This window comes from Oncorhynchus keta, chromosome 13 (assembly GCF_023373465.1).
Source record: "Oncorhynchus keta strain PuntledgeMale-10-30-2019 chromosome 13, Oket_V2, whole genome shotgun sequence".
Lineage (NCBI taxonomy): Eukaryota > Metazoa > Chordata > Actinopteri > Salmoniformes > Salmonidae > Oncorhynchus > Oncorhynchus keta.
Genome location: NC_068433.1, coordinates 25,389,132 through 25,407,665, shown reverse-complemented (window position 1 = coordinate 25,407,665; position 18,534 = coordinate 25,389,132). Strand labels below are relative to the sequence as shown.

The window sequence follows — 18,534 nt, the reverse complement described above, 5'->3', positions numbered from 1 at the left end:
CTCCTCCACTTTAGACCAAGCAGCCTTCATGTTCGCAGCATTGTCTGTCACCAGTACAAATACCTTCTGTTGTCCAAGGTCATTGATGACTGCCTTCAGCTCATTTGCAATGTAGAGACCGGTGTGTCTGTTGTGCCTTGTGTCTGTGCTCTTGTAGAATACTGGTTGAGGGGTGGAGATTATGTAGTTCATTATTCCTTGCCCACAAACATTTGACCACCCATCAGAGATGATTGCAATACAGTCTGCTTTCTCTGATTTGCTTGACGTTCAGCTGAACTCTGCATTCAGCAAATGAGTAGATAAAACATGTCTAGTTGGAGGGGTGTATGCTGGGCGATGAACATTCAGAAATATCTTCCAATACAAATTGCCTGTGAGCATTAGAGGTGAACCAGTTGCATACACAGCTCGAGCAAGACAATCACCAGCATTTCTCTGACTACGTTACTCCATTGAGTCAAAACAGCCTCTGATTCCAGGAGGACCATGAGCTGTTGCTATCGATAAGGTGTCTAATTCATCATTTTCACCTCAAATAGAAGTAGATGGACGTTTGTCAGAGGTTGCTTGTTGTGAGCGCTGAGGGAACTTTTATGCACTTGGCCAAAAGATTCTGCATCTTTGGTGCATTCTTCACATTTGATTTGGCACAGTATTTGCTAATGTACACAGATTTTCCTTCTACATTAGCTGCAGTGAAATGTCTCCACACATCAGATAGTGCCCTTGGCATTTTCCTGTAAAGATTAGAAAATGAATGTTTAAAAAAAAAAACACAATTCTATGTACGGATAAATAGTTAAGTAGTTAGATTAAACAACTCCTTTGTAAGATAAATGTTTTAAAATGAAACATGAATGGAAACAGGTGAATTAACACTCCTCAGTTAGCAGGCCCACATGGTTAGCAAAAACTAACTACCAGAAATTGTTAATTTAGAAATGATTTAAACACACTTTGCTGTAGGCTACCATTTACTAGTTAACAAAAAATAATCTATGTCATACAAAATATATTCACCCCACACAGTATTATAATCAAAACTTACCAGAAAGCATGAAGTCCTTGGCTCAGACAGTGTAGTAGTGTGGGCTTAATAGCATCTAAAGTAATGATGGACTTATTTTGGCTTATTTGAGCTGTTCTTGCCGACTTGTCGTTTACTTTGAAGAATGTCAAATATAAAATATATCTGACATCTGTGTGACAAATCTGCACATTTTAGAGTTGCCTTTTATTGTCCTCAGCACAAGGTACACTACACCTGTGTAATGATCATGCTGTTTAATCAGCTTCTTGATATGCCACACCTGTCAGGTATATGGAATATTTTGGCAAAGGAGAAATGCTCACTAACAGGGAAGTTAACAAATTTGTGCACAAACTTTGAGAGAAACAATCTTTTGTACGTATGGAACATTTCTGGTATCTTTTATTTCAGCTCATGAAACATGGAACCAACAGTTTACATGTTGCATTTATATTTTTGTTCAGTATGTAAATTAAACCTACCCATCACAAAACAGAACCTTAACCATTAGAAGAAAGAAAAATGGACCCCTGATCAGGTTTTCGGAGGCGATCTTCGCCCCCACATACAGAGAAGCTGGTATAGGTAAACTGACCTTAGAACAGGTCTCAGAAAATACATCTCTGCCCACACATTGTATTTTTACAATGTGTGGGCGGTAGCGTAGCCTAGTGGTTAGAGCGTTGGACTAGTAATCGGAAGGTTGCGAGTTCAAACCCCCGAGCTGACAATCTGTCGTTCTGCCCCTGAACAGGCAGTTAACCCACTGTTCCCAGGCCGTCATTGAAAATAAGAATGTGTTCTTAACTGACTTGCCTGGTTAAATAAAGGTAAAATGAAAAAAAGGTAAACTGACCTGACATCCCCAGGGTCCTCTGTCACCAGCACATCAGTCTTGCAACTGGCGATGGGGTTGATTGATAGCTCCACCGGTGGCACCACAAAGCTCTTACTGACTGGCAGCCACAGACCCTGGCCTAGGCTGTAGGACGACCTGCATTGGCACAGAGACAATGAGACACTTAAGTGTCAAAAACGACAAGCACGTGATCATCCTCCATATTAAACCATCAGCTAAATATAAATCAGTCAGCATTTCAACAGCTGGTAAGGGCCTGTCCTTTTGACATAGAGCCACGGTCATTTTTGTCTGTTCATATTTGTTATCAATACCTGGAGGCCATCTGTATCGAAAGCAATGGGGTGCAGGTGGCACCAAAATGCATATCATTAAATTGTGTTTAGCATTAAACTAAAAAGTTAGTGCTTACATGAGGAAAGTTGAGATAAGAGAATATTGAACCATGCTACTGTGCATAATGCTTATACTTTGGGCCAGGGGGCTTTTCCTGACCACATGACCTGACTGATACTCTGTGACTTCCATCAGTCATTCAACAGTGTTATCAGTCATTCATCAGTGTTATCAGTCATTCATCAGTGTTATCAGTCATTCAATAGTGTTATCAGTCATTCAATAGTGTTATCAGTCATTCAATAGTGTTATCAGTCATTTAACAGTGTTATCAGTCATTCATCAGTGTTATCAGTCATTCATCAGTGTTATCAGTCATTCAATAGTGTTATCAGTCATTCAATAGTGTTATCAGTCATTCAATAGTGTTATCAGTCATTTAACAGTGTTATCAGTCATTCAACAGTGTTATCGGTCATTCAACAGCGCTACAGCAGTAGTGTTAATATAATCAGTTCTACCACAGCAATTAACATTATGTCATATTACACAATTATCATTAAACATTTGAAATAGTTGACATACAGTTTATCACTGTTAATCCCTGTGTATAAACTCTTACTGAGAATCAGCATTGAGTGTGCAGTGTGATCGCTGAACAAGCAACAAATGTTCTCTAAACGATTTGGGTCATTAGCTTGAGCTGCAAATGTTTTATCGACTAAAGGAGTAGGAATATGAAGAGAAAATGTATTCTCGTAGGCTCAATCAAAACTGCATTTCCATGAATTATCAGTGAATAAGAAACACAGGCATAAATAAGGTATAAACGGTGTGTGTCATTATCAAAGACTGAAAGAGAACTATTAGGAATCATAATAACATCTCCTGCTAATGGTTTACGCAACGTGGCTTAGGCTGGCTGTCATGGCCTTCTGACTGACGTTAAGCCATTGCCAATGCTGCGTTATGTTATGGAGACTTCAGCCAATATCTCATTTTATAAGCTCTTTGTCAGTAGTCATTTAAAGAGGTGCTCAGAGCAGTGGGTAGAGTGCGACCGGCCCTGACCTGGGATATAGACAGGAACACAATGAATCAGGCCTGATCAATGGCCACGTCCACTCATAAATAAGACACTGACAGCCAGTATCCCGCTCACTCCGTCCTCTCACTATAGAGCCCATTGATCGGCCCCTGCTCTTCTCCCCATCCATCACACACACCTGGAGGCTTTATCAAAGGTTTGTGTGTGGGGGGTACAATTGTGTGTGTGTGTGTGTGTATGCACGTACATATGCATGTGCATGTGTGTGAATACAGGAGAGAATCAGCGGGTGATGACAGTTCGGTTAAGAAAAATAAATATGAGATATTCTCAGGTTTTTTTCCCTATAAACTTCCACACCAGGCATTTGATTATGCCAGGGAAAACAGCTTATTCATGAAAAGCTGAGAAAAGATCTGTAGTGATTCTGACAAGAGCGACAGAAAGGCAATATTTGAAATATAATTATCTCTCTCAACTGCAAGGTAGAGGCTCCGAGCGACAAATTCATCATAGGATTTAAGATTATTCTGCGGTGCCATAAAAACCTACAGCCCCATTTCATATTATTTACTGGTTCACTCTTACATCACGTAGTCTATTCTTATTTTGGGAGGTTAAACTCTGACACCCCTTCCCAATTTCATGACCTCCCCAATTACAACATACCCCAGAAAGGGGGTCTTTTGAAGAAAACCATTAATTTGCCAAAGGCATGGGTTAGAAGCCCTTGAAAGGTTCTATTGACTGGCACAGCCACATCCAACTGTACGGAGCATTAGCACTCCTCAAGAAAATGTCACAGAGAATGTCCCTGTCAAGAAAGGCCCGGTGACAAAGACTGGCACTAAGAGTACTTAAAAGCCCTGTCCATGACATACCCTCTGGCTATTTCTTCACAGGGCCGCATTCTCTGTGTGTGTGTGTGTGTGTGTGTGTGTGTGTGTGTGTGTGTGTGTGTGTGTGTGTGTGTGTGTGTGTGTGTGTGTGTGTGTGTGTGTGTGTGTGTGTGTGTGTGTGTGTGTGTGTGTGTGTGTGTGTGTGTGTGTGTGTGTGCGTGTGTGCGTGTGTGTGTGTGTGTGTGCTTGCGTGTGTGTGTGTGTGTGTGCTTGCGTGTGTGTGTGCACATGTATTATTGTGTACTATCGGTCATACACTATTGTGTGTGTGCTATTGTGTTCAGAGCAGAAGCAGAGGGGGTTTATGGAGGTGACAATCACACAGTCCCAGATCCTATAGTGCGTGGAAGTGGCTGGTAGTGTACACAACATTCCAGTTTCCCCAGACTTCAAAGTAGTTGATCTGAAAGACATTATTTTGGCAGACCACCAGCTATGCTCTCAGACGAGGGAGCTTGGATTAACATGTCTCCTCACCTGAATATCTTTTCTGGCGTTTGTTCCCCTGTGACGAGGTCATAACCCTTCTCCAGGTTGGTGTAGGGCCAGGGACTGAGGAGAGAGCAGGGAGGAAGAGGACCATTGTATGTATACACTGAACAATGCACATGTATAAACACACTCTTCTTGTACATTCATGCACGATCAAAATAAGCTAAATTGCAGAGGAAAAATCAGAGGCAGGAACATTTTAATACACCATATTACAAAATGAATAGATTAATAAGTAAGTGAGTTGATATACAGTACAAGTTTCTGCTCAGTACAACATAATTATGCAAGGTCATGTTATACAATTAACTCTGGCTTTAAATAACAAAGATGATCCTCCTTTACTCTTGAATTGGCGAAATGGGATTGGATCTGTGATTGGTGGGTGGGGACCGAGTTCATCATGATGATGGGGGATTTGCATAGCTAGAGGAGGCTGCCGTTTTATTGGCCCAGCTGTTGGGCCAGTCGAGTTAATCAGCATGCAGAGTCTGAGTCAGGAAGAGAGCTTACACTTGACTGGGCACAAGGCAAGGTGATGAATGTCTCATCTCCCTCTCCCTTTCTCTCTGTTTCTATCTCTCTCCCCATCTTACCCTCTCCATCACCCTCCCTCCCTCCTTCCCTCCTTCCCTCCCTCCCCCTCCCTCCCTCCCTCCCTCCCTCCCTCCCTCCCTCCCTCCCTCGCCATTTCCCTTTCGCTCTCTCCCGCCCCCTCTCACTCTGCCTTTCTTCTCCTCTTGTCTCATCAGTGAGGTGACAGTGAGTGTGCAGGGCAGAGCCGGCAGGACTCACCCTTCGTTGCGTCCCCAGTCACTGCGAACACAGAGATGTTTATGCACCGGGTCAGTGGAATAGCCCTCATGACAGCTGCATTCACCTGCAGGATGGAGGGGGAACAAAGTGACAGATATATGAATTCCTCCCGCAGCCGAATAAATTACCCTGTGTGTCTTCCAGGGCCTCCCAGCTCATCCATAATTAGGCAATAATCAGTTAATCAGTTGGCATTGGACTTAGTTTGGCAGCAACTGCTCAACACCAATCTCCCGCCTCTTCTCTAACAATAGCAAGCCTCACCTCAATCTCCACCTCAGACATGCTGGAACTCTAAACTGGAGTAAATACGCCTCCCTACAACTTCAACACTCACCCCCTTCTCTACCCCTTGCATGTTCTGATCCACCCATGGTGTCTTGTAAATTTCACATTCTCTTTATTCTAGACACTGTCTGACCATGAACATTTAACCCCAAACACTCTGGGTTAAAAAAACACTGTGGGGCTTCCTAGTGGCTAGCGGTCTAAGGCACTGCATCACAGTGCTTGAGGTGTCACTACAGATCCGGGTTCGATCCCGGGCTGTGTCGCAGCCGGCCACGACCGGGAGACCTATGAGGATGTGCACAATTGGCCCAGCACCGTCCGGGTTAGGGGAGGGTATGGCAGGCCGGGATGTCCTTGTCCCATCACGATCTAGCGACTCCTGTGGCAGGCCAGGCGCATGCACGCTGACACGGTCACCAGTTGGACTGTGTTTCCTCCGACACATTGGTGCATCTGGCTTCCGATTTAAGTGAGAAGTGCAGCTTGGCAGGGTCGGGTTTCAGAGGATGCATGGCTCTCGACCTTCGCCTCTCCCGAGTCCATACAGGATTTGCAACGATGAGACAATCTGCCACTACCAATTGGATATCACAAAATTGGGGAGAAAAAGGGGCAAAAAGTTACAAATTCAAAAGAAAAATGTAATCAAACCTCTCCACTCTTGACTCACAGTACTCTCTCCATCCCCCATCAACAAGAACAACTTTCCAAACCATTGCTGTAACAAGCTCTAACCTCTAACAGCACTCTAACCACAACCCTGTACACATCTACCACACTTATCTAGTTACTCTCTACTTCACTCCCTCCATCTTTAACAACCCTCCTCTACAACAAACCTTCATGTTCTCTCCCTGACTCCATCTCTACCACCACCAATTCCTGAACTCTCTCTCACCTGGCATCTAACTACATGTACTTCACACCCAGTCCTCTCTTAATGACGCCCATCAGATGTATTCTCTGAGGAAAAAGCATGTATTTACCTCTACGATGCACCACACATACACAGGGGCCATCATATAGTATTCTCCTTCTATTTTGTTACGCAACCCCTATGAAATTGTAGATATATCGGTAGGAAGTATCATCACAACAATATAACATATGACTGTGGTACGTCTTGGTGTGATGTATACTTGAAATGGCCAGGCTTTTTTTTCTTGACCCCATCCCTCTATCAACTAAACCAACATTCATTTTCACTTTGGACCCGCAACATTTTCAATGGCAGAAAGCAAACATTCAATTCATAGCTTTTATGGTAGACTACTGTATGACAAAAGCATAGTGGCAACAGTGCCTTTGAAAAGATAGATGCCAAGGATAAGGGGGTGGTGCTCTGAAAAGGTAGTGTTCCATAGCACAACATAAACAGTGCAAGGACACTTCGCTAAAACAGCAAAGGTGTAAAGCAAAGTGAATTATGAATCTGCACATACTGTATCTACAAAACAACTAAAAAAAGAAAGAATGAATGCAAAGTCAACAAAAATTGAGAAGAGTAAAACGCGGCTTTTGATAATCATTGTATCTTTTTCCCTCTCACCTCTGCTCAGATGAAAGCATCCAAGGTGGGGGGTACAGTATGGCACATGATGCATCTTTCATTTCACGTGTTTTTAATCCATACATAATCATAGCAGGGGGAAAGCGCCAGGCCTGTTCTACCCAGGCCTCAGGGAGCTGATTTATGATCTCTCAGTAGATTTGAGGCGGCAGATTCATAAAACGTTTTTAAAAAATATGTAAAAAAACAAACACTGAATAAGGGGAAAGCGCCCTCTGTGTCTTCTGCCATGCAGGCATTATCACTGCTCTGTGGTTTACATTGCCTCTCATCCCAACCCAGCCCTGAGTCTACTGCAGAACATTGCATTTCTCAACAGTCCTCTGATGTTACAGAAATAAGTCGTTTTCTATGGGCCTATGGAACATCTTGAGTTGCGGAGTGAGGGACTAATACAGGCATTATCCAGGCATTATCACTGCACTATGGTTCAGGCTGCCTCTCATCCACCAAAGCCCCAGTCTACCGCTGAACATTTTGTTCCTGAATGTCACTCTGTTGTTACAGAACTATACAGTGTTTTGCTATGGACCTATGTGACCATTTGAATTGGGGGAGTGGGTAACAAATGTCTGTTGTCAAATGACCTCCGCTGGGGGCACTTGAGTCTTACTGACAGGAACATGATGATCACATTGTTTATCTAACTGCAGACAATTCTTTCTCAGGGAGAATACCTTCCTACTTTTGATATTCTCATCCTCGCCTCTTACTTGTTGAAATGTATATGGGATGTTCACTACTCTTTTTTTCATTAACCTCATTAAAGGTTTTTTTGTAAATATTTTCTTAACTATTTCTTGAACTTGATTGTTGGTTAAGAGCTTGTAAGTAAGCATTTCACGGTAAGGTCTACCTACACCTGTTGTAATCGGCGCATGTGACAAATATAATTAGATATGATTTGATAATATTCAAATGGTAGTCAGAGTGAAAAACACAATAAACAAAATTTAAAAACAGTTCTTTCTCAGTATCTATATAATAATAATTTGGTGGGTGTTTATAGCTGTCCTATTTCACATATGTACATATATTTCACATATGTGTGTACTAATTCAATCCCAAATTTCAAAAACGCCGCTTTACCCACATGTGTTCTGGCTCTGGCCCAACCCATCGGATTCTGAGACCAATCAGACGCTCTAGAATGGATTTCCATTCTAGAAATCTTCGGGAGGGACTCAGATCCAAACTCACTGCGGAGAGGGAACGTCTGTGGGCATGGCGTAGCGTTTTGGCTGGAGCAAGGAGTTTTGTTAGCCAGTAAATTATTTCATATGGTCAAACTACGATTATGGAGATTTGTGCACAGTTGTGCATAGCTCCATATGCGCCACTAGCGTGAAAAACCTATAAAAATGCATTGTCATTGGCGGTAAAAGTCGGCCATAACATTAGCATTGCACAGAATAACCCTCCTGTTGACTGGCCCATGGTCCCTCATGGGGTTATAACACTGAAATAAATATATTAGCAGGAGTCATGAAAAACCATTCACATTTTATCACCAAGTTCTTAATAATTCATTAAGTGAGTTTATGAGCCGGGGACATGACGGATTCAGGCACAAGCACCTTGGCTAGCAGGGAACAGCTACTGCCTTAATGATGTGAGAATGTGCACCAATGTCTTGTGTTGCGAGCTACCTGCTGAATGGCAGTGGCAAATTGAAAGGCCTTGATGTCGGAGGTGAGAGCTTCCTTTGCTCATAAAGGAACATTTCATCCTTCTTTTGTCAGAAGCTTTTAATGAGGATTTTTAAAAAACTAATATGAATATTGTACCTGTAACCACCCCAACAAAAAAATGGCAAAACAAAACTAAATGTTGTCGTCAAAAAAAGGTAATATGTTGAGGGATGATAATTCAGAGCAATTACTTCAGGAATTTCACAAATGTAAGGCAATTATAGAGTCTAAAGTACCAAGGCTGGGTTTCTACTAAGCTGACATATGGAATATTTTAAAGTTGTTAATACCAAGGATCATTTAGCTATTTGATTTTACATTTTAAGACCCCTGTTGGTATAAAAAAATGGTATTAGATGATGAAACATTGAATTTTGACAAAGTATGTTTTAAAGTGTCTGTCCTATATCTAAACGAGATAATTGAAAGGTCAGGAAATCACTTCAATATTATTTTGTACCCTTATTTAAAGGGATACTTCAGGACTTCCCCAGAGTCAGATGAACTTGTGAATAACATTGTTATGTCTCTGTGTCGCAAGCCAATGCTAACTTGTACTTCTCTCCTGCATCTTCTCTCTCTCTCTCTCTCTCTCTCTCTCTCTCTCTCTCTTTCTGGATCTATCGCTATCTCTCGCCTTCTTTCTCTCACACACATGCACATGCATTTCTCACTCGCTCATCTCTAAAATCTTCCCTACAAACTCTTTCATAAATGCTTTTGGCAACCAGAATCCCTCATCAGCGCATTTCTTGTTTTCTAAATGAAAGCCAAACTGAAAAACAGTAGAGTGAGCGTTAACTGGAGACTAGGGCTGTTGCGGTAACCATATTACCGCCACACCAGGGGTCATGAGTCATGAAGTCAGTTAAATTTCACGTGACCATTTAGTCACGGTAATTAGGCTTCTCCAAGCTCTGATACTGCTGATGGTCATTAATAGCCTACCAAACCTGCTAACTGCCTGGTACTCAGCACTCTATTGTCCCTCTAATCACTCTGACATCAATGCAAACGCATTTGAAAAAATCGAATCAAACACTTCATGAGTGCCCATGAGCTCATGTTGCGCAATATTTCTATAGGCTATGCAACTGAGTGATGGCCTCTATTAAAAAAGAAGACTATCCCTTCAGCTTTCTATAGGCTTTGCCTACTATATTTATTTCTCTACTTTCCTAATATTAAACACATTGCTTATCTTTACTTAGGAGTATAGCCTACCTGGCTGGCATGAAAATAGACCATGGGGAAAAGCGTCCTCCATTCGCTATTTAAGTGCACAGATTAAATTAGTTTTTTCCTCTGCTCCTGTTTCGATACAGGTGCATGATAATGGTCCATTATAAATCAAAACAAATGTCACACATATTATTTAGTATATGTAAATACCAGATTAAATCAAGAATAGTCTGATGGGTGACAATTCTAGCCTATCACCTGTGAATTATATATTATGATTTGTGAATGATGCCTAGCATAAGAAACAATGCCTTTTTTTTGTAACTTAAAAAAAAATCATAGTCACACACCTCGTGTAGCCTAGCCCATAGGCCTATATGTTTTAATAAGGTTTGTATAACAACTAAAGTTGCCAAATAACTTCTTAAAATGAAGCAGATGAATCCGCTTTAGAAGGGGTGTAGAGCCTAAGTGGTAAACATAAGCAGTGTGGGAGTTTCAAGTTTGGGGAAGATCATTTTCACCATAAACATTTATAATAAAAGCATTAAATGCATAAATCGCATTTGTGGTCACTTTTGATAATGGTGTTTTCCACTAATGGAACATTCACGCTTACTACCATGTGCACATTGCTGTGCTTATAATGTGAAGAAATATCCTAAAAGTTTATCAACATTTTAAGCTAAACATTCTGATCTGTTGGGTCAGCCACATTGCATACTTTTATTGTTGTTGATGCTAGTGGTTGTATTAATCTCACAGAACAGAATAGGTTGACTTTTGTACTATGGGGGATAGTAGATTGACATAGGATAGTGCTTCTGCTGTTCGTTAGGCCTACTCATCTTGTTGGCTGACGATAAGTAAATGTTGACAGCTCTTCCAATATCTTCAATATGCACCTCGGAATTGTATAATGACACGCGCAGTTGCGTCCCAGATGTTTCTGACTTGAAGCCTGTGAGAGAGACCCGATCACGTGAGGGAGAGCCATGTGAGTGAGAGACGCTTTGAATTGAGCAGCACACTCAGGGAGGAGGGCACAACACAGCACTCCGGGCCGCAAAAAGCATGGATTTTATTTTTAGGGTGCATTATCAAGTGCTTGTCAAATTGTGGAGAAAATGCTTATATTTTGTTCAGCTTTGTTCAATTGAATTCTTCATACTATAGAATAATACAAAATAATGCCATGGAATACTAAGCAGATCCTGTAGGCTAAAGGAACTAGTGTAGCCTACAGCCATTTGGCATAGCCACATCAGTACCTAACATAAGGACAACTCAGAGAATGCTACTATTTTCTTCTGAAATAGACTACCTTTTCTTCATATCATGCCTCTTTAGACCAGTCTAAAATAAATAATGGATTTATTGTGATGGTGTAGACTTTTAAAATGGCCTGTGTAATCCAGGAGATGCTAAATGCGTTTGTTAATTAACGGTCAATTACTGTGAAATCGTCAGTTATTTGCTTGACAATCACCAGCTGACTAAATTTGGAGACCAGTAACTGATCATCTCCCTCCTTCTCTTTCCCTGCAGCCAACCTGAAGTGACTAATGACACGTTTCATTAGAACGCTTTCCCTATCTTGCACAGGCCATGTGGACCATTTTCACATTTCAAGGTTCACAGCATGGACACAGGAAAGAGATATTGTTGTCCCGATGCATATTTCCACCGTTTACAACCATTCCAGTGGGGGGGGAAGACATTCTGTGTCTGGACCTTGAGGAGATTCATCCTCAACATCAGCTATTGGGAGGGTGGGGTGGTGGACTGGATAAATAGGGCTGATAAAGCCGGATCGTTCCAAAACGACCTATTCATTTCACCACCTATTAGTTGTGGTAGGAATCTCTGAATATTTGTTGGTGGAGAAAATGAAGGGAGGGAAAGAAGGGAGGTTGGGCTTGTGGCTTTCATGAAATCCTGAACGAGAGAGGTGATGCTATTTCACATGTATCCTCCCCGTGCTGAGATGTGCTAATGTGGCCGATGGCTGGAGGAGCAGGTGGTGTGGCATTACTGATAAGCCGGAGGGATTTATCTAGAGTGTGTGTGTGTGTGTGTGTTTGTGTGTGTGTTTGAGCGTGTGGGTGGGTGCGTGTATGACTTTGTGTGTGTCCAGGTGCCTGTGCGTGTGTGTGATTGAGCTGGCCCCGGACCAAACCCATTCACACGCCACTGAGGCAGAAGGAGACATCCGTATACACAGGGCCAGTGGAGCCATGTCATTCAGCCAATGACTTCAACTGTGACACCTCACATGAGATGAGGATGATAGTTAAGGCAGGGAGGAAGAGGCCAGGAGATTGTTTATCAAACCAGGATGACACAATGGTGTGGTAATGGGAGACTGGGTGGCATTAAGGGACGGTGGAGTGACACAGAGACAGTGTTTGAGGTAGCTGAGTAAAATGACTGCAGCTGGCCAACTGGTGATACAACACAGAGGGGATGTAAAGTGAAATGTGTGTTCTTATAGGAGTATAGGAGTGTGTTGGACTTACAACTTGCACCCTTTATTGGGTAAATCAAGTATTTTGAAAGGAATGTAATTGTTTGTTGATTGATCTGATACATTCTCCCACTCAATTCTGATTCCCCAACAACAACTTTAGACTTACACATCACTATGTTAAAAGGAGGGGAACTAAAATCTCATCTGTCATTAATACAGCATCTCCAAAAGAACGTCCCTCTCTGCTATCGGGGTTCTATTGAAGCCTCATCACTTTGAGGTGCGTCCAGGACCACCGCCTCAGATAATGTCTTTGCGTGGAATTTTCATAATAGATGTGTTATCAGGTGGTGCGTGTTTGCTTTCTTGAAAGTCTTTGGGCTTTATCTCCTTCTCAGGCATTTGACTTTCATTCGGTGCAGAGGCAAGTTCACAGGGCCAGGAAATGAATTTAGATCCCCCTTGCCGCCGCCTTTTTTTCAATGACAGCTTATCAGACGCTCCTCATTCTCCAGCAGTGGTTCGTTTACAAAACTGCACATTGCACCGATTGTTTCCCAGGCCTTATTGTGAGCCAGTAAAGGCAAGTTGGAATGAGTGAGCGCAGATGATGTCGGGGCTAGGGTTTAGGGGACCTGTGTAGTGTGCATTTTGAAGTTTTGGAAGGAGTGGTGGATGGATAAAGGCAGGTGTTTAGCTCGGAAACGTTGAAGAGACATGATCTGCTAGTAAACCCACATAACAACTGGTCCATTCACACATCATCTGGAGCATATTTTGGAAGCAGCTGATTTGTAATAAAAATAAACACTGCTTCTATAGATAAACCGCTCATATTGTTTACCAAAGCATCACTGCATAGATATGAATGCAAATTGATTCAGCCTTATGAATTAAGAGGGAAAAAGCTCAACAATATAAGCAATTCTAGTGACAGAGGAGGACCATATCAAAAGCAAAGTCTCACAAAATCTCACAAATCTACCCCTAAAATACATTCTCTCATTCAGTAACTACAAGAGAGTTAAATATACATGTACATCACTTCAACAAAGCTGTACTTCAGTATTCTGAACATTCAGAACACCTGCTCTTACCAAGACCTAGACTGACCAGGAGAATCCAGGTGAAAGCTATGATCCCTTATTGATGTCACATGTTAAATCCACTTCAATCAATCAATGAAGGGGAGGAGACAGGTTAAAGAAGGAGTTTTAAGCCTTGAGACAATTGAGACATGGATTGTGTATGTGTGCCATTGGGAAAGAAAATATTTAAGTGCCTTTGAACAGGGTATAATAGTAGGTCCCAGGTTTACCGGTTTGTGCCAAGAACTGCAATGCTACTGGGTTTTTCACGCTCAACAGTTTCCCATATGAATGATCAAGAATGATCCACCACCCAAAGGACTTCCAGCCAACTTGACACAAATGTGGGAAGCACTGGATTCAACATTGGCCAGCATCCCTGTGGAACGCTTTCAACACTTTGTAGAGTACATGCCCCGACGAATTGAGGATTTTCTGAGGGTAAAAAGTGTGAACTCAATATTAGGAAGGTGTTTTTAATGTTTGGTATACTCAGTGTATATTCCTCTAAGAGTTCTCTCACACATGATCAGCTGCTAGTGTAAGGAAAAGAGGGCTAGCTCGCTGAAAGCTATCATTTCAATTATGTCGAAACAGCCCTGCTCGTTTTCCCATCTCCATTTTCTCCCTTTCATTCGCTGTACCACAATCACGCTTTTCACAGAAACACAAAACACCATACGGGCTCTAGGCAAACGGAACAAAGACCCACTGAGAAGAAAACAGCACAAAGATAGTGTGTCTCCATCTCCGCTCTACTGTGTCCACTTGTGTGCTGGAAGACACAGATGAAAACATGAGAATGTGCTCTTTTGAGGAATGACTTTAATTTCCCTGTCTGAGAAGAGATGAGAAGCCTCCAAAGAGACACAGTACATTTGTTGCCAATTACTGACTCAAACAATCTTTTTAATTTGGAGAGAGAAAGAGAGAGAGAAAGAAAGAGAGAGAGAAAGAAAGAGAGAGAGAGAAGGGGGTAGGGAGAATGATACGTGCCGTATGACAGTCCATATACTGAAAACATAGCCTTGAAAAATGTATAGGACATAGAGCAGACAAATAGATCTGCTGAGAAGCATGCTAATTTTGGTAGGTTGAATGTCTAAGCTAACATGGCATACTCACATTATTAGTAACAGCACAAGGAAAGAGCCCGCCAAGAACATTATAAACAGTACTTAGGATTCTCTGAAAAAGTAATAGCTGTATTGTCTAAAATAGCTTACCTTTCAAATACATCGATGTTTCCCAATTTAGCAGAATAGTTGTCTAGGTACTGTATGATTTACCTTCCTCACCATGACACAGACAGAGAATGCTGCCCGTGCCAAGTCCATCAGTAGTAGTTTATGTGTGATGTGTTGAGTGGCCTCCTACTGTATTCCATTATGCATCAGCCCTCAACATGCCCTTGTCTGGGGTGATATAAATTGCACATACATTACAGCATGTAATCCATGTTAATAAACTTAGACTGGCTCTACTACAGTAGGACAGGGGGAAGTATCCCACCCAGGGGACCAGACACATTCTGCCATCTGTGCTTTTACTGTGTTGTCTGTAGGTTTTTGGGACTGGGTCCACATCAAATCATTCATTTGAGGATAAGCCAAATGAAAACTTAGTGCTAAACTGTTTTTGTGTTGTGGATTTCTTGTGGGTTCAAATAAACAACTGTGTGGAACAGAACAATATGTTTTACTTATGGTTCAAACAACAATATCCTATATGCTGACCCCTGATTGAACAGGCGTTGACAGAAACTGTTACAAACGTCCCATTATAGCCCCTTTACGTGTCCAGTTAGTTCTCCTCCTTACTTTCATATCAGACAACTTCCTTTATGAGACAAAGAATCCAGATTGATGATTATAACACAAAGTGATGGTTCTCCACCCCTGTGAGATTATTTCTCTCACGGCTGAGTTTCTTGGGCAAAGCAAAGCCTCTTTCTGCTTACTCTGTGAGAACCCGATTAAAAACTAAAGTGACACTTCACATTTGCATGAAAACCGCCCTTCAATGCACAGCAGTCGTTAAGTGGGGGTAATTGAAAAAGAAAAATTGTGGAGCGAATCAACACATCTGGTGAATCGTTGATTCTGTACCATGACTCTAAGTAGCGAGGGATAGGACTTTGATAGCGCTCCAACCCATTGAGTCTAATGGTCATTAGCAAGGAGTCTTCTACCTCTTTGTTGGCCATGGTGATTAAAGCCCATAAATACCAGAGCATGAGCCATTAGGTTGGACTATAGTGGCCCATGTTGACTGATTTAATAAGGGAGAGCCATTGTTCAAATTAAAATCCCACTAAAGTTGGCCAGGCGTCTGGCCCATGTGTGACTGCCTGCGAGCGTGAGTGATGGAGTGGTTATGCAAAATGTGTGTGTAATCCATTGAAACATGGCAAGTGATCGTTTGGACGGTGGAGGTGTCAAAGAGTTTAAACACACAACGGATCGTAAAGTTGAAAGGCACGTGTTCATATGGAGCCAGATATATAGTTAATAACCGAGTTATATTTATAGTCAAGTAATAGTCAAGTATATACTAAGGCCCTGTTTCTCCTGATGCCAGGAAAAACGATTGGCCCTATAATCAAACAGGAACTTCAGCCTACCATAATGACATCCCCATTCCCATCTAGCCTCAAACTATCAGAATCATTCTTGAGACCCTGCCATCTTTCAAGAGACCACTTGCCCTCCTAGACACCCCAAATATTCCCCTGATATCCCTGATACAGCATCAGAGAGCCCTATTCTATAGGTTTCAGCAGAGTTCCAGGGTTCACGCAAATTCAGCAGAAACCCGTGCCTCTCCTTCCCTTTTATGATGCTAACATTTACTGTTTACTTAGCTTAGCCAAAGCGCTAATTCATCATCACTCCTAATAATTCACATCAGACAACACCTTTTAGGGTCTCAGGTGGCTCCTTATAGACGTCAGTATTGGTGTGAAAAGAAAGGGGCCAGCGATAGGGAAGTATCAAAGCTATCAGACAGCAAGTCTAAATTTCAGCACTCTGAGCCCAGCGCTGTGCTAAAAGCACATTGAGAGGATGTGGTGGGGAGAGGAGGGTAATATTCTCCACACAGTACTCTGTGACATTGGCCACTCTTATCTGTTTGACTCCTGACCGGGGCTGGCGGGGGTTGAATGAGACCCAGAGATTAGCACTGAAGGTCAAGAGCAAATAAATGTATTTGCCGTAGAGATCCCATCAGCGGCTAAACCTCAGCCAGATGTGTGTGTGTGTGTGTGTGTGTGTGTGTGTGTGTGTGTGTGTGTGTGTGTGTGTGTGTGTGTGTGTGTGTGTGTGTGTGTGTGTGTGTGTGTGTGTGTGTGTGTGTGTGTGTGTGTGTGTGTGTGTGTGTGTGTGTGTGTGTGTGTGTGTGTGTGTGTGTGTGTGTGATTGTTTTTCTATTCTCGTGGGGACCTGAAATCCCCAAATTTCCCCACAAGGATAGTAAGACAAGGAAAATATCCCATGTCCCCATGAGGACAAAGGCTATTTTATGCTTAGGGGTTAGGTTTAGGGTTACAATTAGGGTAACAATTATGGTTTTGTTTAGGGGTTAGGTTTAGGGTAGGCATTAGGTTTAGGATTAGGGGTTAGGATCAAGGATAGGTTTAGGGAAAATAGGACTGAATGGAAATACATTTTAGGTCCCCATGAGGATAAAATAACAAGTGCGTGTGTGTGTCTCTGGCTGTATGCACATGTGTGTGTGTGTGTCTCTGGCTGTATGCACATGTGTGTGTGTGTGTGTGTCTCTGGCTGTATGCACATGTGTGTGTGTGTGTCTCTGGCTGTATGCACATGTGTGTGTGTGTCTCTGGCTGTATGCACATGTGTGTGTGTGTGTGTCTCTGGCTGTATGCACATGTGTGTGTGTGTCTCTGGCTGTATGCACATGTGTGTGTGTGTGCCTCTGGCTGTATGCACATGTGTGTGTGTGTGTCTCTGGCTGTATGCACATGTGTGTGTGTGTGTGCCTCTGGCTGTATGCACATGTGTGTGTGTGTGTGTGTGTGTCTCTGGCTGTATGCACATGTGTGTGTGTGTGCCTCTGGCTGTATGCACATGTGTGTGTGTGTGTGTCTCTGGCTGTATGCACATGTGTGTGTGTGCCTCTGGCTGTATGCACATGTGTGTGTGTGTGTGTCTCTGGCTGTATGCACATGTGTGTGTGTGTGCCTCTGGCTGTATGCACATGTGTGTGTGTGTGCCTCTGGCTGTATGCACATGTGTGTGTGTGTGTCTCTGGCTGTATGCACATGTGTGTGTCTATGTGCCTCTGGCTGTATGCACATGTGTGTGTGTGTGTGTGTGTGTGTCTGTGTCACTAACCCGTCTCTGGGTCACACAGCTGTTCACATGGCTCGGTGGTCCTCTGGCCACAGTAGTCTCTGACCCACTGGGTGGAGGAGTTGGTCTGGTAATATAGGATCAGCTTGGCAGGGTTCAGCCAGTTAGACACATCCAGGAAACTGCCCATGCTCACCACAAAACTACTTCCTGGAACCAAAAGAGAACAGAACACACTTTTACTCATCACATTTCTCTCAGCAGATCATACTGATGTAGTTTGAAGTACTACAGGATCATCCATCATTCAACGCTCAGTGTAACATATCCATGTTTATTGGAGTGAAGATCTTTCTATTGCTAACAACCTGGCTATTCTCTTCTTACGAGCTCGATAGGACATAGAACTGGATATTCAAACATGTTCAATGACTCATTAGTTA

General features: G+C 42.5%; 1 protein-coding gene across 4 annotated transcripts in view; it reads right to left on the bottom strand.

Annotated features, from left to right (window-relative positions):
• The window catches only part of LOC118387540 (astrotactin-2-like), a 396,009-nt gene that overhangs the window by 251,091 nt on the left and 126,384 nt on the right, over positions 1–18,534 (bottom strand). For all 4 annotated transcript variants that reach the window (XM_052459839.1, XM_052459840.1, XM_052459841.1 and 1 more), the window contains exons 6-9: positions 18,134–18,301; positions 5,463–5,547; positions 4,653–4,727; positions 1,890–2,027 (exon numbers count right to left, since the gene is read on the bottom strand). In XM_052459839.1, coding sequence (XP_052315799.1) covers positions 1,890–2,027; positions 4,653–4,727; positions 5,463–5,547; positions 18,134–18,301 — 466 coding nt within the window. The remainder of the gene's footprint in view (positions 1–1,889; positions 2,028–4,652; positions 4,728–5,462; positions 5,548–18,133; positions 18,302–18,534) is intronic.